Raw genomic sequence first — 19,064 nt, forward strand, 5'->3', positions numbered from 1 at the left:
CAATTTAGCTGCCATTGTGTGAACAATACATGACAGATTGGTCACGGCGGGTTACACATTAGTTAACATTTCAATAGAAATCATCGTTTCATACATGAGAAGTGATACAGGAGATATTTCATGGCATTGGCGATGCATTTGTGCTTGTCTTGGATAGTCTTGAATAATTTATATTATATTATATTATATTATATTATATTATATTATATTATATTATATTATATTATATTATATTATATTATATTATATTATATTATATTATATTATATTATATTATATTATATTATGGGGCGGCATGATGGCTCAGTGGTTAGCACTGTCGCCGGTTCAAGTCCTGGCTGAACCAGATGGCATTTCTGTGTGGAGTTTGCATGTTCTCCCTGCGTTCTCGTGGGGTGTTCCTGGTGTTTCCATTTCCCCCCACAGTCCAAAGACATGCACTATAGGTGAATTGAATAAACTAAATTGGTCTTAGGGTATGGAATAGGGAATAGTTGGCGGTTCATTCCACTGTGGCAACCCCTGATAAAAAAGGCAGTAAACCGAAGGAAAATGAATTAATAAATGAATTATATTATATTATATTATATTATATTATATTATATTATATTATATTATATTATATTATATTATATTATATTATATTATATTAAATTATAGGTTTCGTATATTCTAAGACTAAGAAGGAATTCTACGATGAACTACCAGAAACATATGCCCACAAAAGTGGACAATAAATACTTGTAGCTTACACTGTAATAATAATAATAATAATAATAATAATAATAATAATAATAATAATAATAATAATAATAATAATAATAATAATAATTTGTAATATTTGGTTAAATTTTTCATCAGGTTGTTTTACTTTAGATTTTGATGGATGGATGGATGGATGGATGGATGGATAGACAGATATCAAGTAAAATACATTGGACAAATCTAACAGATAAACAATAAATTAGCATGTTTACATAAAAAAGATTTAATAATCCAAAAGAGTATTCAAAAGATCCTTTATGTAAAATGAGCTAAAATCCAAACAAATGTTGAGTTTTTTTTTTGAGGGGGTCAACTAAGTTGTTCAATCCACTTAAATTTGTTAAGTTAACTTAATCGATTTGTGTTAGGACAACCTGAATAAATTGTGTGGAACACTGTTTTTTTACAGTGCATAGACTGTAAAAAATGCTGGGTTCCACACAACCGATTTGTGTTGGGACAACATGAAGGAATTAAGTTAGCAAGTTTTTACAAATTGAAGTGGACTGAACATAAAAGGATTAAGTTGTTCCGAAAAACTCAAAAATTGTGTGGTCATCATTTTTTGAGTGTGCAGCATGTGAAACTCATGTTTTTTTTTGTAAAGGAAATTTCATTTGCTTCTCTGTATAAATGGTCACTGTAACATATGATTTTATATTGTTTTAAAGCTCTTTTAAATATTTCTTGTTTAGATAATCGATCCGTTCGTGGAAGTGGAAATTATTGGGCTACCAGTGGATTGCTGCAAAGAGCAAACTAGAGTGGTTGACGACAATGGTGAGAGAGCAATATCCCATGACAGATTTTATATTACACACACAAACCACAACAACAACACAGCTTGCAATTGAACCTGTAATTGTTTGGGGATTGGTCATTAAAGTGTCATTAAACTGTGAAGCCATTACCCGGTGTGTTCATTTGTTTGAAAGCGCTAGATCTAACCTCGAAAGCCAATCTTTTGGACTGTAAACATTTCAATGATTCATGAACTCAATTTACATTTAAATCGGCACCTTTTTTGACGACTCACAGGTGATAAGAGGAGATTGTGACACTGTGGTTTGAAGTTTCATTGAGTTTTATATGAAAACAATTGGAAGTTATGTTTTTTGGAGGGTAGATCAAAATTTATTTAAGACTTTATAGGACGAATCTTGCAAAAACAATAAAATAAATAAACATGCAAATAAATAAATAAATAAGTTAATTAATAAATCCACAAATTCCTGCATAAATAAAACAAGAAATAAATAAATGCACAAATAAATTAATACATGTATATATAAATCATCAAATTCCTGCATAAAACAGTAATTAAATTAATATGCAAATAAATAAATAAATAAATAAATAAATAAATAAGTTAATTAATAAATAAATAAGTTAATTAATAAATCCACAAATTCCTGCATAAATAAAACAAGAAATAAATAAATGCACAAATAAATTAATAAATATATATATATAAATCATCAAATTCCTGCATAAAAAAACTATATATATATATATGTATGTGTGTGTGTGTGTATATATATATATATATATATATATATATATATATATATATATATATATATATATATATATATATATATATATATATATATGTATGTGTGTGTGTGTGTATATATATATATATATATATATATATGTATGTGTGTGTGTGTGTATATATATATATATACACACACACATATATATATATATATATATATATATATATATATATATATATATATATGTATATATATATGTATGTATGTATGTATGTGTATGTATGTGTGTGTGTGTATATATAAATATATATAATATATATATATATACTCATGAAACCAATGCCAACACGGGGAGAACATGCAAACTCCACACAGAAATGCTAACTGACCCAGCCGAGGCTTGAATCAGAGACCTTCTTGCTATGAGGCGATCATGCTGTCCACTGTGCCACCGTGACGCCTGAAGTCATCTCATTCATTCATTCATTTTCTTTTCGGCTTAGTCCCTTTATTAATCTGGGGTTGAACCTCCAACTTATCCACTACGTTCTTTTACGCAGCTCATGCCCTTCCAGGAAACTCACACCGACAAAGGAAGAACATGCAAACTCCACACAGAAATGCCAATTGACACAGCCGGGACTCAAACTAGCGACCTTCTTGCTGTGAGGCGACAGTGCTAACCACTGAGCCACCATGTCACCCTTTATTTATTTATTTATTTATTTATTTATTGTGGTGTCTACTATAATTTGAAAGTTGAAGTTGACTATTTTAGTTGCTGCCAAATGCAGACTATATTAAGGAACATGTAGGTGTAATAAACCAGACATGGTGTGCAGTATAAGCTTGGTAATGGGCTCTATTTATTTATTTATTTATTTTTTATTTATTTATTTGTGTATACCGTGGAACAGGAAGTGTCAGAAAGGGACACAATTTTGAAGTGGCAGAAATTGGCATGATTTTAGATGGAATTTGTTTATAGTAGCCACTTAAAAACAACATGTAAAACAAGAACAACAGTGTCCCAAGAATAGAGCCATGGGGGACTCCAGAGGTTATGCAGTACAGATTATTTTAAAAGACTCTTATATTCTGGACGTACTCTGTATCTGCTGGTTAAATGTGTTAAATACAATGAACAATTTCAGGAGAATAACATTCGATTAATTTATTCATCCCCTCTGTAGCGAGATATTTCAGTTAAGTGGCCTATTTTGTGAAGGTCGGGCAGGTAATTTTGTTTGAGTGTAACTGGCAGGTGAATATGAACATTCTGACACCTCCAATAGTCTCATGCATTATATAATTTCTCCATGAATTAGGCCTTCTCACACCTCCTCTTCTCTCTTTCTTTCTCAGGATTCAATCCTATGTGGGAAGAAACTCTCGTCTTCACTCTTCACATGCCAGAGAACGCTCTTATACGCTTCCTGGTGTGGGATCATGATCCGATTGGCCAAGATTTCATTGGTCAGAGGACCATCGCCTTTAACAGCATGATTCCTGGTATCACATTTCCTTTATATAAGAGAACACAACTGATCTATCTGGCCTATGCATTTTTTGCTCCACATTATATTAGGTGGCCTTAACTAATATGTACTTACACTGAGTACTTATTATTTTGTAAATACTTATGATTGATTAAATACCAGCATGTAATTGCATCTGTAAATAATTTCTGTATTAACATGTATAATTGAACTGCTGACCAATTCTTACACCTTAAGCAACAATTAAACCTACCCACACCATCAAACTTGTACCTAACCTTACCCGTATCCCACCTCAAGAGCACCAGAAGTGTTCTGCAATACATTATCAACACTGCAAATACATTGTATTTAGATTTTGATGCAAGTACAAGGAAGTTAAGGCCACATAATAAAAAGTGGGACCCATTTTTGTAAGTGTTTTAGCACAGTTTAGTATTGCTTAGTTCCTGAATATCTGCTTGTATCTCATTTTCAGGTTACCGCCATGTGTATTTGGAAGGCATGGAAGAAGCTTCTATTTTTGTTCATGTTGCAGTGAATGACATCACCAGTAAGGTGAGCAAAAGATGCTTGCTTTGTTGCCATTATATGCAAAGGGCTGTATCTGATATTAATCTGCAAGTCAGGACAAGGTTATAATCATATTAAAAGACTGGAAAGTCTTCCATTTCTAAATATTGACTCTAGTTATCACGAGTTACACAGCTTATTACAATATGCAATTTAAATATTTGTTGCAGAGACTTTTAAAACAATTAATCATACACAAAACATACTCTCAACCTAATTTAAAGGGGATCTATTGTGCAAAAATCACTTTTATAAGGGGTTTAAACACAGTTGTGTGGTAACATTGTGTGAATTTAACCAGCCTCTAAAGGTAAAAATCAATTAATTCAGATTTTTATAATTAAACTTAATAAAAACAGTCTGCAGAAACACATAGGTTGGCATTCACCCTTTGTACGTTTCATCAGAGGGAAAGCCCCGCCCATTATTGACAATCTCCTCCTCATTAGCATAAACAGCTCTGAGTGAGAAGCAGCTGTTAGTCATTAGAGTTTTAAATCTGTTACATATAGTGACACATAGACGTTTATAGCTCCGCCCTAATTTAAAAAGATCTCTGGGAGCACAATCTCAGTTGAATTTAAAGCGACAGTCACCAAAACGGTGCATTTTGGATCAAAGCCTTAAATAGGCAGTTTTATAGAGTTATTGGTTATTAAACATTATTGGTGTGGTATTTTGAGCTGAAACTTTACATTCTAGGGACATCAGAGAGTTATTTTACAACTTGTAAAAACAGGCCTATTAGGTCCCCTTTAAAAGCATAATTCTAGCAAATTAGTCTGATTTGAATTAGTTTCTCTATTTGTTTTTGTTCTTTAACAAATGATTAGTAAAGAGAGACTCTTCACAGTATTTTAATCCTCAACCTCAGTAGACCTAAATAAATAACGTGAATGGTTTTATTTGTAATAAAGTTTGCGTTTGGTTCCCTAGTGATGTTTAAGAGAGCAATGCAATTTACATTATTCAGTATTAAAACATTTTTTTCTGAAGAAGTCTTATTTTAGTTTGGCTGGAACAAAGAGTTTAAATAAAAAATACATAATTTATAAGGTAATATTATTAGCCCCTTAATCTTTATTGGCTACAGAACAATCCAATGTTGTCCAGTGACTTAATTAATTATGGGACCTAAGTACCTAACCGAGCTAGACTGTGTGTGTGTATATATATATATATATATATATATATATATATATATATATATATATATATATATATATATATATATATATATATATATATATATATATATATATATATATATGTATGTGTGTGTGTGAATACGTATGTGTGTGTGTATATATATATATATATATATATATATATATATATATATATATATATATATATATATATATATATATATATATATATGCTATACCACGAAGGATTAAGGCAGCAAACATTTTTTGTTTTTAAAAGATGTCTAACTGGCTAAAACAAGGCTAAGTTTGCGCTGTCAGTGAAAATCCAATAGTAGTCTAAGAATAGGCCAAAACTAGACTAGTCATCAAATAAACCGAAATGAATGACTACACATACAAAGTCTGTCTGATCGACTCTAGTTTTGGCCTATTCTTGGACATCTATTAGATTTTCACTGACAGCCCAGGTTTGGGCTAAAAACATTCAGAAAACGTAGATCTATAGACGTTTCTGGAGACCGCGAATTACGTAGCCAGAGGTTTAATTTTTTTTAATGAACGTTACGGGGCGGTGTGACACGCTTACAAGCTGACCGCTTACTACCGTATGGACTGCCTTTCGGCAGCAACCAGTTTGTCCTGTTAGCGCGCCATGTACATCGATGGACTTGAGATGCAGAGAGGAGTTGACCACGACGACGGGGTTCAAGTCTGGTGAAGAGCGGTTCCAGAAAGCGGGTAAGACAAAAACAGAATCCAAAAAATAAAACAAACAAGTAAAAAGCTGGATGAGAATGTGATAAAATCTGAAAACATGGTAAAAAAAAAATCAGACGAGGGCTTTTCTTTTCTTTGTATTGCTTTTGAAACGTGTTGGTTAGGTTTAGTGAAGTGGGTGGGCGGGTCAATTGATAAAATTGGTTGGGTTGAGGGAAGGGGGAGGGTGGGTCAGTCGATCGATCGCTCAGTCTGTCAATATGTCTGAAACAAAAGTCAGGCGACAGCGGCCTCTGGTGGGTTTACGCGAGAACAGCAGGCACAAATGGCAGTCGTGAGGGAAATTTGAGATCTCAAAAAGCGTACACAACGGCCTCTCGTGGATTCTCGAAAACAAAAACTGCAGAAAATCGTGCTGCCGGGACGTATTTCGCGGTCTCCAGAAACGTCTGTAGAGGTACGTTTTCAGAATGAGCCCGGGTTGCTTGTTTTTAGCCAAGCTGTCTATGTTTAGATGCCTATTAGACGTCTATTAAATACAAAACTGTTTGCTGGATATATATATGTGTATGTATGTACTGTATGTTGACTTTAAACTTGTAGCCAAAACTCCATTTTTTTCTAAAACTGAGAAAACATATCCTGAAACTACAAACTAGTATAATTGGCAATTTATTGTGGTGAACAATTTTATTAGGAGTGATACAGATCTGAGTCTACAAGGTATTTTTCATGCCATAAGTTAGATTATCAAACACTATATATGTCCATATCAAACATATCTAGAATTACTATGAAAAATAAAGGATGACGTCTGTATTATATTCATACAAAGTGCTTCATGATGTTGCTCACTGCTTTAATGTCACGCTTTTGTCCATAATCTGTGGCCTAAACATTCAGCGTCAACAGCAAATGTTCTTTGTGTAGTTTGTCTGTTTCTCCCCCCTCTACCTCTTGCTCTTTTTCTTACTTCTCTTTCTCTTATGTTTGTTATTTCAGTGCACCCATCTTAGTCCAAAAGCTGTCTATAAAGGCAGGAAATTTTTAGGATCCTCGTTCAAAACTCAGGTGTAGTGAGACCCAATCAGCACCCCCTGCATGCTCCCTGCAAACCCCCTCCAGTTGAGCGGCTAAGCCCTGATTCATTTGCTAGCTTTCACCATGCCAACTCATGCAAAATGAGTTGTGACATAATTGTGACTTCCTTTCCTTGGCTGCATTCTCATTGACCCCTAAAAAGCAGATCCAGTGTCAGTGTCAATATAGCAAGCGACAGCGTTCACTCCTATTTCACTTAACTCAGGGCATTTAAGGCCATGATATGGATTCGGCTGCCTTGCTCACAGTAAGAGAGCTGCACTCGAGCTGTACGGTCCGAAAGAGAAATGCGTTGATTTTTGGTTTAAAAAGTGTGTTACGTCCTCTCTATTCCTATCCGAGACTATGAGGGTCTACTATGAGGGCTGGAGATTAGCAGGTACATTTTTATATATCTTATGGTCTTAAGAGATGGATGCTGTGATTATGTCGATTAGCATAAACAAATGCATGAGACGATGTGATGGAGATCTAATGGCTTGACAGCACTTTAAAGTTTCACATGGATCTACTTGAACATGGTTCATGAAATGACACTGGGTATTATGCAGAGAAACCGAACAAATGACTAGTTTTAATTTTTTTATTTCAGGTAAAATGTCTGTTTTTACAATTATTAGCTTAATATAATGATTTCTATAACTTGCTTTTCTATTCCAGACAAGCTAGTCATTGCTTCTATTGTTTGAGCAGATAACCCAGTGTCATTTTTCCTAACAGATATGGTTGAACATGACTATCCTATCACCTTTCACTCGACATTTAATCTCATTTCACAGTTATCAACATTACACCCCACAAATTCCCAACATCGTCTGCATCCTCGTGTTTAGTGGTGTGTGTTGATCACCCACATTTGTCTGTTGATTCCAAATTCTGCTATATTTGTGATAACTTTGGTTATTTAAATTTCATTGCTGGGCTTTCTAATGGTAATATATTTAATATATCATTACAACATTATATTAGAACAGAACTCAGAACTGAACACATACAGTTGACGTCAGAATTATTAGCCCCCTATTGATTTATTTATTATTTTTTTCATTTTTCCCAAATGACGTTTAACAGAGCAAAGAAATTTTCACAGTATGTCTGATAATATTTTTTCTTCTGGAGAAAGTCTTATTTCTTATATTTCGACTAGAATAAAAGCAGTTTTTAGTTTTTAAAAACCCTTTTAAGGTCAAATTATAATTTTTTCGATAGCCTACAGAACAAACCATCATTATACAATAACTAATTACCCTAACCTCCCTAGTTAACCTTATTGAAAAAATCTTCTCTCCGTTAAACAGAAAATGGGGAACAAAATTTGGCTAATAATTTAGGGGAGCTTATAAATCTGACTTCAACTGTATAGAAACTGTGCAAAAGTCTTAGATTTGTTGTTTTAGTAGTGGTAAAATGACCATATATATTTTTTTAGTTTCCACCTAAACATTGAAATCATATTTGGTGACAGAAAGAGTATACTGTATAGCGCATATCACTAAGAGTCATAGACTGGCTCCCACAGAATCCAAACCTGAATATTATAGAGGCAGTATGCAGTTGTCTTATTTTATTTTATTTTTTTACTTTTAATTTGTCTCTTTGTTAAATCTCATCTTAAACACCAGAGCTACTGGTGGTCTAAGACTTTTGCATGATACTTTATCATTGTTTAAATATACATGTCGGTGGATAAATATTGACAAATTATCATAATGATTCTTAAATTAAAACTAATAATTTATGTTGTCAGCAACTTTAATGATATAACTGGGGTATATTTTTGTTAACTGAACAAGTAATAATGTTTTTTTTTATTTATTTATTTTTAATTAAAGGGTTAAGTCAAACAAAAATGAAAATTATGTTATTAATCACTCTCCCTCAGGTCGGTCCAAACCCCTGAGACATTCATTCATCTTCAGAATGCAAATTAAGATATTCTAGATGAAATCCAAGATCTCCCATCTTCCAAAGACAGCAGCGAAAAATGGAAAAAGAAAACATCCTGAAAACAGACCATATACTTTCAGGGGTTCAATCAGTATATTATCAAGCTATGAGAATACTTTTGTGTGCAAATAAAAAATTACTTTATTCAACAGTTCTGCTTCTTAGTGTCAGTATAGGGCGCACATATCAGACCCTAAACAAAATGATTCATTGGATTTACACATTTTTTTTAAGGGAAGTGGTTGCAAACAATTTATTTGGGTTAAATTTAAACAAATAAATTAAGTTGAACATTACTAAATTTAATTTGTTTGTTTAAGTTCAACACATCTAAATTGATGGCAACTTGACCGCACCTCTGGCGTGTTACCTTGGATGTGCTTGTGCATAGCTTCAAACTAAGGACGTTTTATGCGTGTGTTTGGGGCATATACATCAGTGTACATTGCTCTCGAGCCCATGCCCTATACCATGAGTGTCCAAACTCAGTTCTTAAGGGCCAGTGTCCTGGTGAGTTTACCTCCAACCCTAATCAAACAAACCTGAATTAGCTAATCAAACTCTTAGTAGACATATTAGAAACTTACTGGCAGGTGTGTTGAAGCAAGTTGGAGCTAAACTCTTCAGGACAGCGCTGCTCCCGGACTAAGTAAAAAATAAAAAGAAGTAATTTATTTTTATGTGTGCACAAAGGTATTCTCATAGCTTGATAATATTCCGATTTAACTGAAAAGACTGGTACCTTTCTGGATTTTGAATGCATTAAATCTTTTGCTGTCTATGGAGGGTTAGAGAGCCCGCAGATTTCATCTGAAGTGTCTTAATTTGTATACTGAAAATGAACTTAATAAGACCTTTTAATAGGTAATTAATAACAGAATATTCATTTTTGGGTGAACTGACATTCAATAAGTTTAAAAAAAATACTTAAGGGAATTGAGGAAAAGTAGCTTCCCAATCTTATGTAGGTGATTCTTTTAGTCCTCTTATAGATTCATGCCTACCCATTTTTTCTTATATCCCATTGCAGGCTCGAGCAGTCAGCGGTATAAAAGGACTCTTTCACAGAAACCCAAAGCAGGCATCTCTCGACAGCCATGCTGCTGCTCTGCTCAACCGTAAGAGTACCTTCGGTGCTCACCTCCTGCGCCGCACAGCTAGTGCCCCCACCAAGGGCCAACCCAAAGTCAAGAGGGGCTTCCCTGAGATCTCCATTGACACAAAAGATTGCAGCTCGGATGGCGCCAGTGAGGAGCGGGAATCTGAAGAGGGGCCACTTGTCCACCACAATGGAGATACTGCGTCTGCAAAGTCATGGGGTCAAGGCACCAACGGGCAGCTTCACCCTGATGACAGAAAAGGTAAGAGTTCTTTCATTCACTCTGAGCCCCATGTTCACCGAAACAGGGGCGCGATGAGTGAACCTCTGAAGCGAGCCAACAAGTTGCGTCTCCAGGATCCACTGGATGAAAAGCCAGGTGTTTTTGCACGCGTTGCTATAAACAGCACTGGGAAGATTGGGATGACTTCCAATTGCATAAAATGTGTAATTGGCTCCAAGGAGAGTCCCATTTTAGATAGGAAGATTACTCAGACCACTACTCCTCCTCTTAGACCTCAAAGGGTATCTCGGTCTCCAACAACTTCAAGACAAGTTCAACCAGAACCAATCCTCAAACCACAAGCCTTGGCCCAACCTGACTCAAAGTCCAAACCAGAGCCTCAAATTCTTCTAAAGCCCGTACCTTTACCAAGATCAAGGGCAAAGGCCAGACAAACATTGGCTTCCCAACCTCTTCCACCCCCTGAAGACCCCAATGTCAGAAATGCTCGCTCATGTAGTGTTCCACGCAGACTATTCCAGTCCCCATCCACCCCACCTCCTCCAGTTCCAGACACCAAAATGAGCCTTTTTCAACAATACCCTGCTCTACCCAACTATGGCAGCAACTGCAACATGACCAGATCTGTAAATGAAGTTGTCAGATTATCTGACAGCGACTCCAGCAGTTGCGACAGTTTGGCAAGTCTCGATCTCCCCACCGTCTTCCCACCACGAGGAATGGAGAACCGAAAGCGGGCCGCGGGGACACTGCAGCGCGAGATGAACGCCCTGTTTGCCCAGAAAATGGAGGAGATCCGAAGTAAATCCCCCTTGTTTTTCGATGGTAAGGTGCTTGTAGTTAGACTGATCTTCATTTTTAGGATGTCCCAGTGCCTCGGTAGGATAGATTTTAGTAGTCTGTGATGGAACCCAACTTATACCCAGCAAAGACCTTGTGGATGATGTGGATCTCATTAGGATCTCTGGGATGTCACTGAGGATCCTGATGTTGTAGAGAACCCTAAATATTATGAATTGTGCTTTTGCTCACCATCTGACCTTAGTTCTTGTGTTCCTCAGTTTAATGTCCCAAAACAAAAATGACATCCAAATGGAGCTGCAAGGTTACCACAACTTTGCGAACACATTTTATACCATTACAAATGTATTTTTGTGCATGCTGTATGAGTGCACATACATTGTTTACCCACAGTGTTTATATGGTCATAATACAGCAAGTAATACATCAAGCAAATAGTTTGGGCTAAATTTTGCAGCTGGACGCACAATGCCCTTGATGGGTGAACATTAGCCAGTGGGGGAGTGTCTTTTGTTTCTCCAGGTGTGAATTATTCCTGACCATTGTCACTTCCACGCATACATTATGGTGACCCAAAATAGACTTTACAAAATGTAAATCATTGTAATGTTTTCTTTAAACGAGAGAAGAGAATAATTTTTACATAATTGAGAAGTAAATATTCTAGCCTACAAGACTAGCTACTCAAAAGTCTTATTCAGGCCCATTCAGTGTGATGACAAAAAAATACACGTCGGCCAATACTATGTAATAAGTAGCTGAAATAAGCACAAACGTGAGGGCATGTCAAGACATCATAGGGGCCCCAAAATCACCTCAGACCCTAGAGGGTTAAAGGGCATTACTAGGTTATTATTAGGGTAACTAGGCTAGTTATTGGATAACAGTGGTTTGTTCTGTAGCCAATTGAAAATAATAATTTATTAAGATCGATAAGAATAATGACATAAAATTTGTTTCAAAAAAATGTTTTCATGCCAACAAAATGATAGAAAAAAAATTATACAGAAATAATTAAAATATTTTTACAGGAAGGCTAAAAGGTTTGCCTTCAACTGTATATATCAAATATGTTTTTGTTTTTTGTATGTGTAAAGAAGTCATTAAAGTGTAATACATAAGGTGTTGGCACCATTACTAGTTATACATTTTGTTATATAAGTTTTCTTGCAGTCACAAGACAGAGAGGGTCACAAGACTCTTATGTAAGTAGTTAGAATGTGTCCCAAGTGCTTTAGCAAACAGACACAAACCAGATGTTTGGCGCATTCTAGAAATCACTGGTTGGGAATATTGACTAGCTGTTGTTCTACTGCTGTATTAGGGGAGTGGGAATTCATCATATGACTGATGAATGAGAGGGTGTTAGCTGCATTTTTCTATTCCTAAAGGTGCCATAGATTCTCAGCTCCTTGTGTGCTAACCTTCTTAGTCCTCACCGTTTAGATCTTTAAACATTAACCTTCCTATGCTGACACGCTTTATTGTGTCTATAAATCTATATTAGAACAAAGCTCGAATGATTTTCCTGATGTACTTCACCATCTCCTTCCTCTTTACACAAAGTCCTTCTGTTTCACTCTGCATTTCTCCTGTTAAAATGCTTGTTTGTTCCTTCCTTCTTGCATGCTTTCTGTCCTTAGTGCAAAACTGAGGGGCTGACCAATTACCAGGTAAAACGATTTATTAGCATTTTTGCTTAAGCTTGTCTTTCTTTTACTTTAAATGTATTTCTTTTTCATAATGATGCGCTATATACACTACCTGACAAAAGTCTTGTCGCCTATCCAAGTTTTAGGAACAACAAATAATAACTTGACTTCTAGTTGATCATTTGCTATCAGAAGTGGCTTATTTGAAAGGCAAAGGCGTCTAGATTACGCTTATTTTACCTAAATAAAATATGATTATGTCTTGATTTTTAATTATTTAATTAGGACAGTAAGATCTGACTTTGCTTGGACAAAAGCCTAGTCACTGAACTGAAACAATATACAGTAAAGAATATCAGAAAGTCATGGTGCAGTGGAAAAATAATTAATATTGTGCATGACTCCCATGAGCTTGGAGGACTGCATCCATACATCTCTGCAATACCTGAAATAAATGATTAATAAAGTCATCTGTAATAGCAAAGAAAGCGTTCTTGCAGGACTCCCAGAGTTCATCAAGATTCTTTGGATTCATCTTCAATGCCTCCTCCTTCATCTTTTCCCAGACATGCTCAATAATGTTCATTTCTGGTGACTGGGCTGGCCAATCCTGGACCGCCTTGACTTTCTTTGCTTTCAGGAACTTTGATGTAGAGGCTGAAGTATGAGAAGGAGCGCTATCCTGCTGAAGAATTTGCCCTCTCCTGTGGTTTGTAATGTAATGGGCAGCACAAATGTCTTGATTTTTCAGGATGTTGATGTTGATGTCCACTCTGCAGATCTCTCGCACGCTACCATACTGAATGTAACCCCAAACCATGATTTTTTTCTTCGCCAAACTTGACTGAATTCTATGAGAATCTTAGGTCCATGCAGGTTCCAATAGGTCTTCTGCAGTATTTCTGATGATTGGGATGCAGTTCAACAGATGATTCATCAGAAAAATCAACCTTCTGCCACTTTTCCAAATTATCAACTTGAAGTCAAGTTACTATTTGTTGCTCTTACAACTGGGATCAAAGACAACACTTTTGTCAGGCAGTGTAGTCATTATACAATGATTTATAATATGAGTTACAGAATCGTGTGTGTTTTTAGTACCTGTTACACAGCTTCATATGTATGCCCACAACAAATTTTCTTTATTAGTATAAATAAAGTATCACTATAACTTTACTATACATGTAAAAGAATCAGTAGTAGTTTGAAGTTGGAAGTGTCAGTGTTTATTTTAGTCATATTTACCATTGTGGTCTGTTCCGAAGTCCTCATGCTATTGAATGCTACTTGAGGAAAGATTTTGGTTATTCATTTTTGGACATTTTGTCTGGCAGGTGACAAAATGAGCATTAAAAAGATGCGATTTGAGCTAAACTTGATAGTTTTGGTGTATAAATAGCACATTTCACTCTGAGAGGGACATTTACTCAAGGACTCAACTCAAGTAATAAAAGTAATCTGTTGTTTTTTTGTATATTAAAGTGTGTTTTCTTGTACATGCACTTTTGTGTTTACCATTCCGTTTGATATGTTTTTTTTTAAACCATTCTATTATGTTTTTCTATTATCTTCTAATGCTAAAGTTTGGTGGACTAAGCATGTTAAATGTTTGCAGCCTATTTGTGTCATAATGATTGGTTTTGTTCAACTGTGCCTAAAGCTGAAGTGTGTGTTTTTTGATGAAAGTTCAATATTGAGAGAGCTTTAAGCCACTTAATTAGTGTATACTCTGTAGGTCTACCAAAAATATTCAGACACAGCCTGCGTTGTATAAATGCTATTGAAATTTGGTCATTCTTCACTTACCCTGGAGTTGTTATAAAGATGTATGAGTTTCTTTCTTCTGTTTAACACACAAGATGATATTTTGAAAAACGTTGTGAATCCAACAATTGTCAGTATTCATTGTAGGAAAGCATACCATGGAAACAAATGGCTACCATCAATTGTTTGGATTCCAACATGCTTCAGAATTCATTATGTTTTGTGTTCTACTAAAAAAAATCATAGCTGTTTTAAACGAGTGTAAAGGGAAGTAAATGATGACAGAATTTTCAAGTTTTAGCTGAACAGTCTCTTTAATCTATGGCCAATGTGGTTAATAACTAGCGATGAAGATAATGTGTTACTCCAATTACACACTTCACCTTTATTTTATTTAACTTTTTGTTGTTGCAAGATGTGCTATGTGTCAATTTGCAGTATTTCATTCATGTGCAAAATTAACTTGCTGTATGTTGTTGGCTTTGTTTGGCATCCATGATGTATATTAGGGAATCCTAAGCCATGGTCACACTAGAATTTGGCATGCGAAATTCTATCGGAAGGTGCTGAAAAAAAAGGAGGAATAAATCAAGATGATGCAACGCTGATATGTAATGTAATGCATATTTATATAGCGCATTTATTATGTGTGTATATATATATACACCCAAAGCACTTTACAATCATAGGGGGGGTCTCTCCACACCACCACCAGTGTGCAGCATCCACTTGGATGATGCAATGGCAGCTACAGAACAACTGCACCGATGCGCTTACCTCACACCAGCTATAGGGGGAAAGGGATAGAGCCAATTCGCTGAATGAGGATGATTGGAAGGCCATGATAGGTAAAGGGCAATGGTGGGAATTTGGCCAGGACACCAGGGTTACACCCCTATTCTTTACAATTCAGGACCTCGGTTTAACATCTTACCTGAAAGACGATGCTCACTAACATTAAAGCGTCCCTTTCACTATACTGGGGCATTAGGACTCACACAGACCACAGGTTGAGTGCCCCCTGCTGGCCTCACTAACACCACTTCCAACAGCAACCTAGTTTTCCCATGTGGTCTCCCATCCAGGTACTGACCAGGCTCAGCCCTGCTTAGCTTCAGTGAGAAACCCATCTTTGGCTGCAGGGTGATACGGCTGTTGCTGATAAAACAAAAGATTACTCCATATTAAAAATTTCTGTAGAGTCATGTTTCTATTGGTCTTACATGATGCAATATCGTAGGTCAGAGTTTACCTAACTCTGTCTTTGGAAAGCAGCGACATGTTGAATCTTGTTGCATGAGCTTACATTTCCAGTCTAGCGCAATAGTCTAGTCAATGCGATGAAAAGTGCAGTGTGACCGTGGCATTTTTGTGTATTTTAATTATCACTGAACTACCCGAATGTAATGAATTTGCTTGTCATGTATTTTCAGAAAATTCTGAAGTGCACAGTCCAGCTCCATCTCTGAACGCCACATGTCTGGAATCCATCACTGAGGACTTTCAGGAGAACAGCCCTTTGACCTCAACGCAAAGTCCTGTGGATACCTCACCGCATTGTCCCTTGTCTTCACCATCCACAGCAATAACGACATCTTCCAACGGGGAATTTCTCAGCCCTGTGAAAAAAAACGAGGACATCCTGAAGTCATTTGCACTAACGCAATCTACAAGTGGTAAGGATTCTGGGAACAGTCCCGTAAACTCATCAATTTCCACAAATTACCTTGACATTGGATGCGACACGCCAACTTTTCCCACTTTGGCCGATCGGGCAGATGGAGAGGTTGCACAAAGTACAGTCATCGATCCTAACATTGGCAAAATTAAAACAGGACTGACTCTAGAGATAGATGCTATAAAAGAACCAACTGCCATTCAGAGCTCTCAAAGGATTCAGGCATTGAAGGCAGTGTTTGACAGAGATATTGGACGAAGCATGCAAACAGGACTGAGGACCCCTGTGAGAAGGTCCAAAAGTGAAGGACAAATGAAAAAGGCAGACGGCCCTTCAGTGGTGCCAGAAGTCTGTACTGACGCAACTTTAAACGACAGGCTCTGGAGCAAACTTGACCCCAGCAGCCATCGGGATAGTGTGTCATCGTCTTCCAGCATTTCGTCCAATGACACTGTGATTGATCTGTCCTTGCCCAACCTTTCCAGGAAGAGCCTTACCTGTCTTAGCACAGCCCGGGATTATTCGGACAATCAGGCTTCGTTGACCAACAACCATCGGTCGACCATTGCTGGATGTGGCGTCTCGCTTGTCAGCAAGAGCAAGTCCAACCCCAACCTGAGGGATGGCCAGATGTGCAATCCAGAGGACGATTTGCAACCCAGACCGCTGGCTGCCGATAAAGACCCCATTCGACCCATGCAGAGGCGACACACATGGAGCAGGTTGTACGTTGAAGGCCTAAAGCAGTCATCAACACTTGCTGCTTCTGCAGCCTCAAAGAAGTCAACTACACTTTCATCAAAAGACATCGACAGCGACTCAAAGTCCAAAAGTCTGGGAGATCTCACTTCAGACGATATCATCTGTAACTTCGAGAGCAAGTATCGCAGCATTAGCCGCAGTTTCATCGTGAGGCCAAGTCGCCAACATGGGAAAACTCTGAGGAAACCTCAGAATGATTTCACAGAGCAGCTGAAGAGGCTCACTGACGTGGAACCTCTTACCAGCAAGGACTTTGCTCAGTGCCATGCAGATTCAGAAGCAGGACAGGAAGAAGAGGAGATGCCTCCGTTGCGGAGGAGTTCATCACGGAGCCAGAGCCGAGTAAGATACATCGCTAACCGTGCCAGGCAGGCCCAGGAGAGGCAAAGGCTACAAAGCATGAACCGGATGTCTGGGAGCCCCATCGAAGAGCGTGGGAACCCTGAAGGAGCTTGTAGTGTACCCCATAGTCCCTGCACTTGCCTGGATCTTTTAAGCCAGCTTCCACCAGGACCACCCCAACAAAGCCCACTGAGCCCGGACAATGAGGTCTTCTTTATGCTCAGGCTATAAAGGGATGAGTGTGTTGAGCGAACAAAGCAAAAGATGGCCTCCCTCCACCTATCACAAGGATACTTCAGCGGACATCTTTCGCTTATGTGCACCTACTGTATTACACCTTCCATTTTAGATTTTGTTTCGTACTTCTAATCATGTTTAATGAGCTGTTTAAAGGGATGAAAAGCTAAGCTTTACATTTTAACTTGGATGCAATGGTTTGCTAGTTTGTACAAAATATTTGTAAATGTGCATGTGTGTGTTGAAAAAAAAGCCAAAGGAGAACATCTGAAGATTTTTAGTGTATAAAATAGATACAAGGTTGCGAATAGAAATTATTATGAAACTAAAACATCTTAAAACTACTGTAGATTATGCCTGTGGCATCTGTGATACTGGATTTTGTTTTTAAGATGCAGCCTAGTGCAGCAATAGATTTAAATAAAAAAAGTAAGCACTGCTGATTCACAAATATTCTCTTAATAAAATGTTTATTAGTCTGCAGCCAAATACAAATGCATTTTGTCTGTGTTGTTAATGATATGAGAACAAATTTCGTAACCAAGCATGAAATGTATGTCACGTTAATTTATTGTCCCTTGAAACTATTTTTAAGTAGTAAGATTAATGATTGCTCCGTTTTCTTTGTTTATAATTTAATTACATCTTTCGGTTTGTTCTTGAGATCATTTATTTACTATTGAAATGTAGCTATAAAATACAGTGCATATAAATGAAATAAAAAATGCATATCTTCACTTTATGTACAGTAGTTTACCATTTGAAATGGTATTATACGTTCGTTCTGTGCTCAGTCTACTGTATTTTATGTTTGAAAAGTTTTCATGATATAGAAATGTACAGTCTAGGTGTGATGTTGGGTAGATGTTGTTCAATGTCATTGTCCTAAGTACTAATACTACTACTTTTATTACTTTTTTAAAGAATGCTACTTAATTAAAGAAATAAATTTGTACCTATTAAAATCTCTGTTTTCTTACTGTATTCTGGGATCTGAATTTAACAAATACTACTTTCACTTTCCACGCCGTGCAGATATACAGTTGGTCAGAATTATTAGCCCCCCTGTTTATTTTTTTTCCCCAATTTCCGTTTTAATGGAGAGATGATTTTTTCAACACATTTCTAAACATAATAGTTTTAATAAATAATTTCTATTAACTGATTTATTTTATCTTTGCCATGATGACAGTAACTAATATTTGACTAGATATTTTATAGATACTAGTA

The 19,064-nt window shown here is 36.4% G+C and overlaps 1 protein-coding gene across 1 annotated transcript in view; it reads left to right on the plus strand.

Moving 5' to 3' along the window:
- plch2a (phospholipase C, eta 2a) overlaps positions 1-18,781 on the plus strand; it is a 305,581-nt gene extending 286,800 nt beyond the window's left edge. Inside the window, exons 18-22 of the mRNA XM_056463103.1 lie at positions 1,461-1,545; positions 3,633-3,779; positions 4,245-4,324; positions 10,286-10,616; positions 16,249-18,781. Coding sequence (XP_056319078.1) covers positions 1,461-1,545; positions 3,633-3,779; positions 4,245-4,324; positions 10,286-10,616; positions 16,249-17,828 — 2,223 coding nt within the window. The 3' untranslated portion in view covers positions 17,829-18,781. The remainder of the gene's footprint in view (positions 1-1,460; positions 1,546-3,632; positions 3,780-4,244; positions 4,325-10,285; positions 10,617-16,248) is intronic.
- Positions 18,782-19,064: the final 283 nt, after the last annotated feature.

Source organism: Danio aesculapii, chromosome 8, assembly GCF_903798145.1.
Source record: "Danio aesculapii chromosome 8, fDanAes4.1, whole genome shotgun sequence".
Classification (NCBI taxonomy): Eukaryota; Metazoa; Chordata; class Actinopteri; order Cypriniformes; family Danionidae; genus Danio; species Danio aesculapii.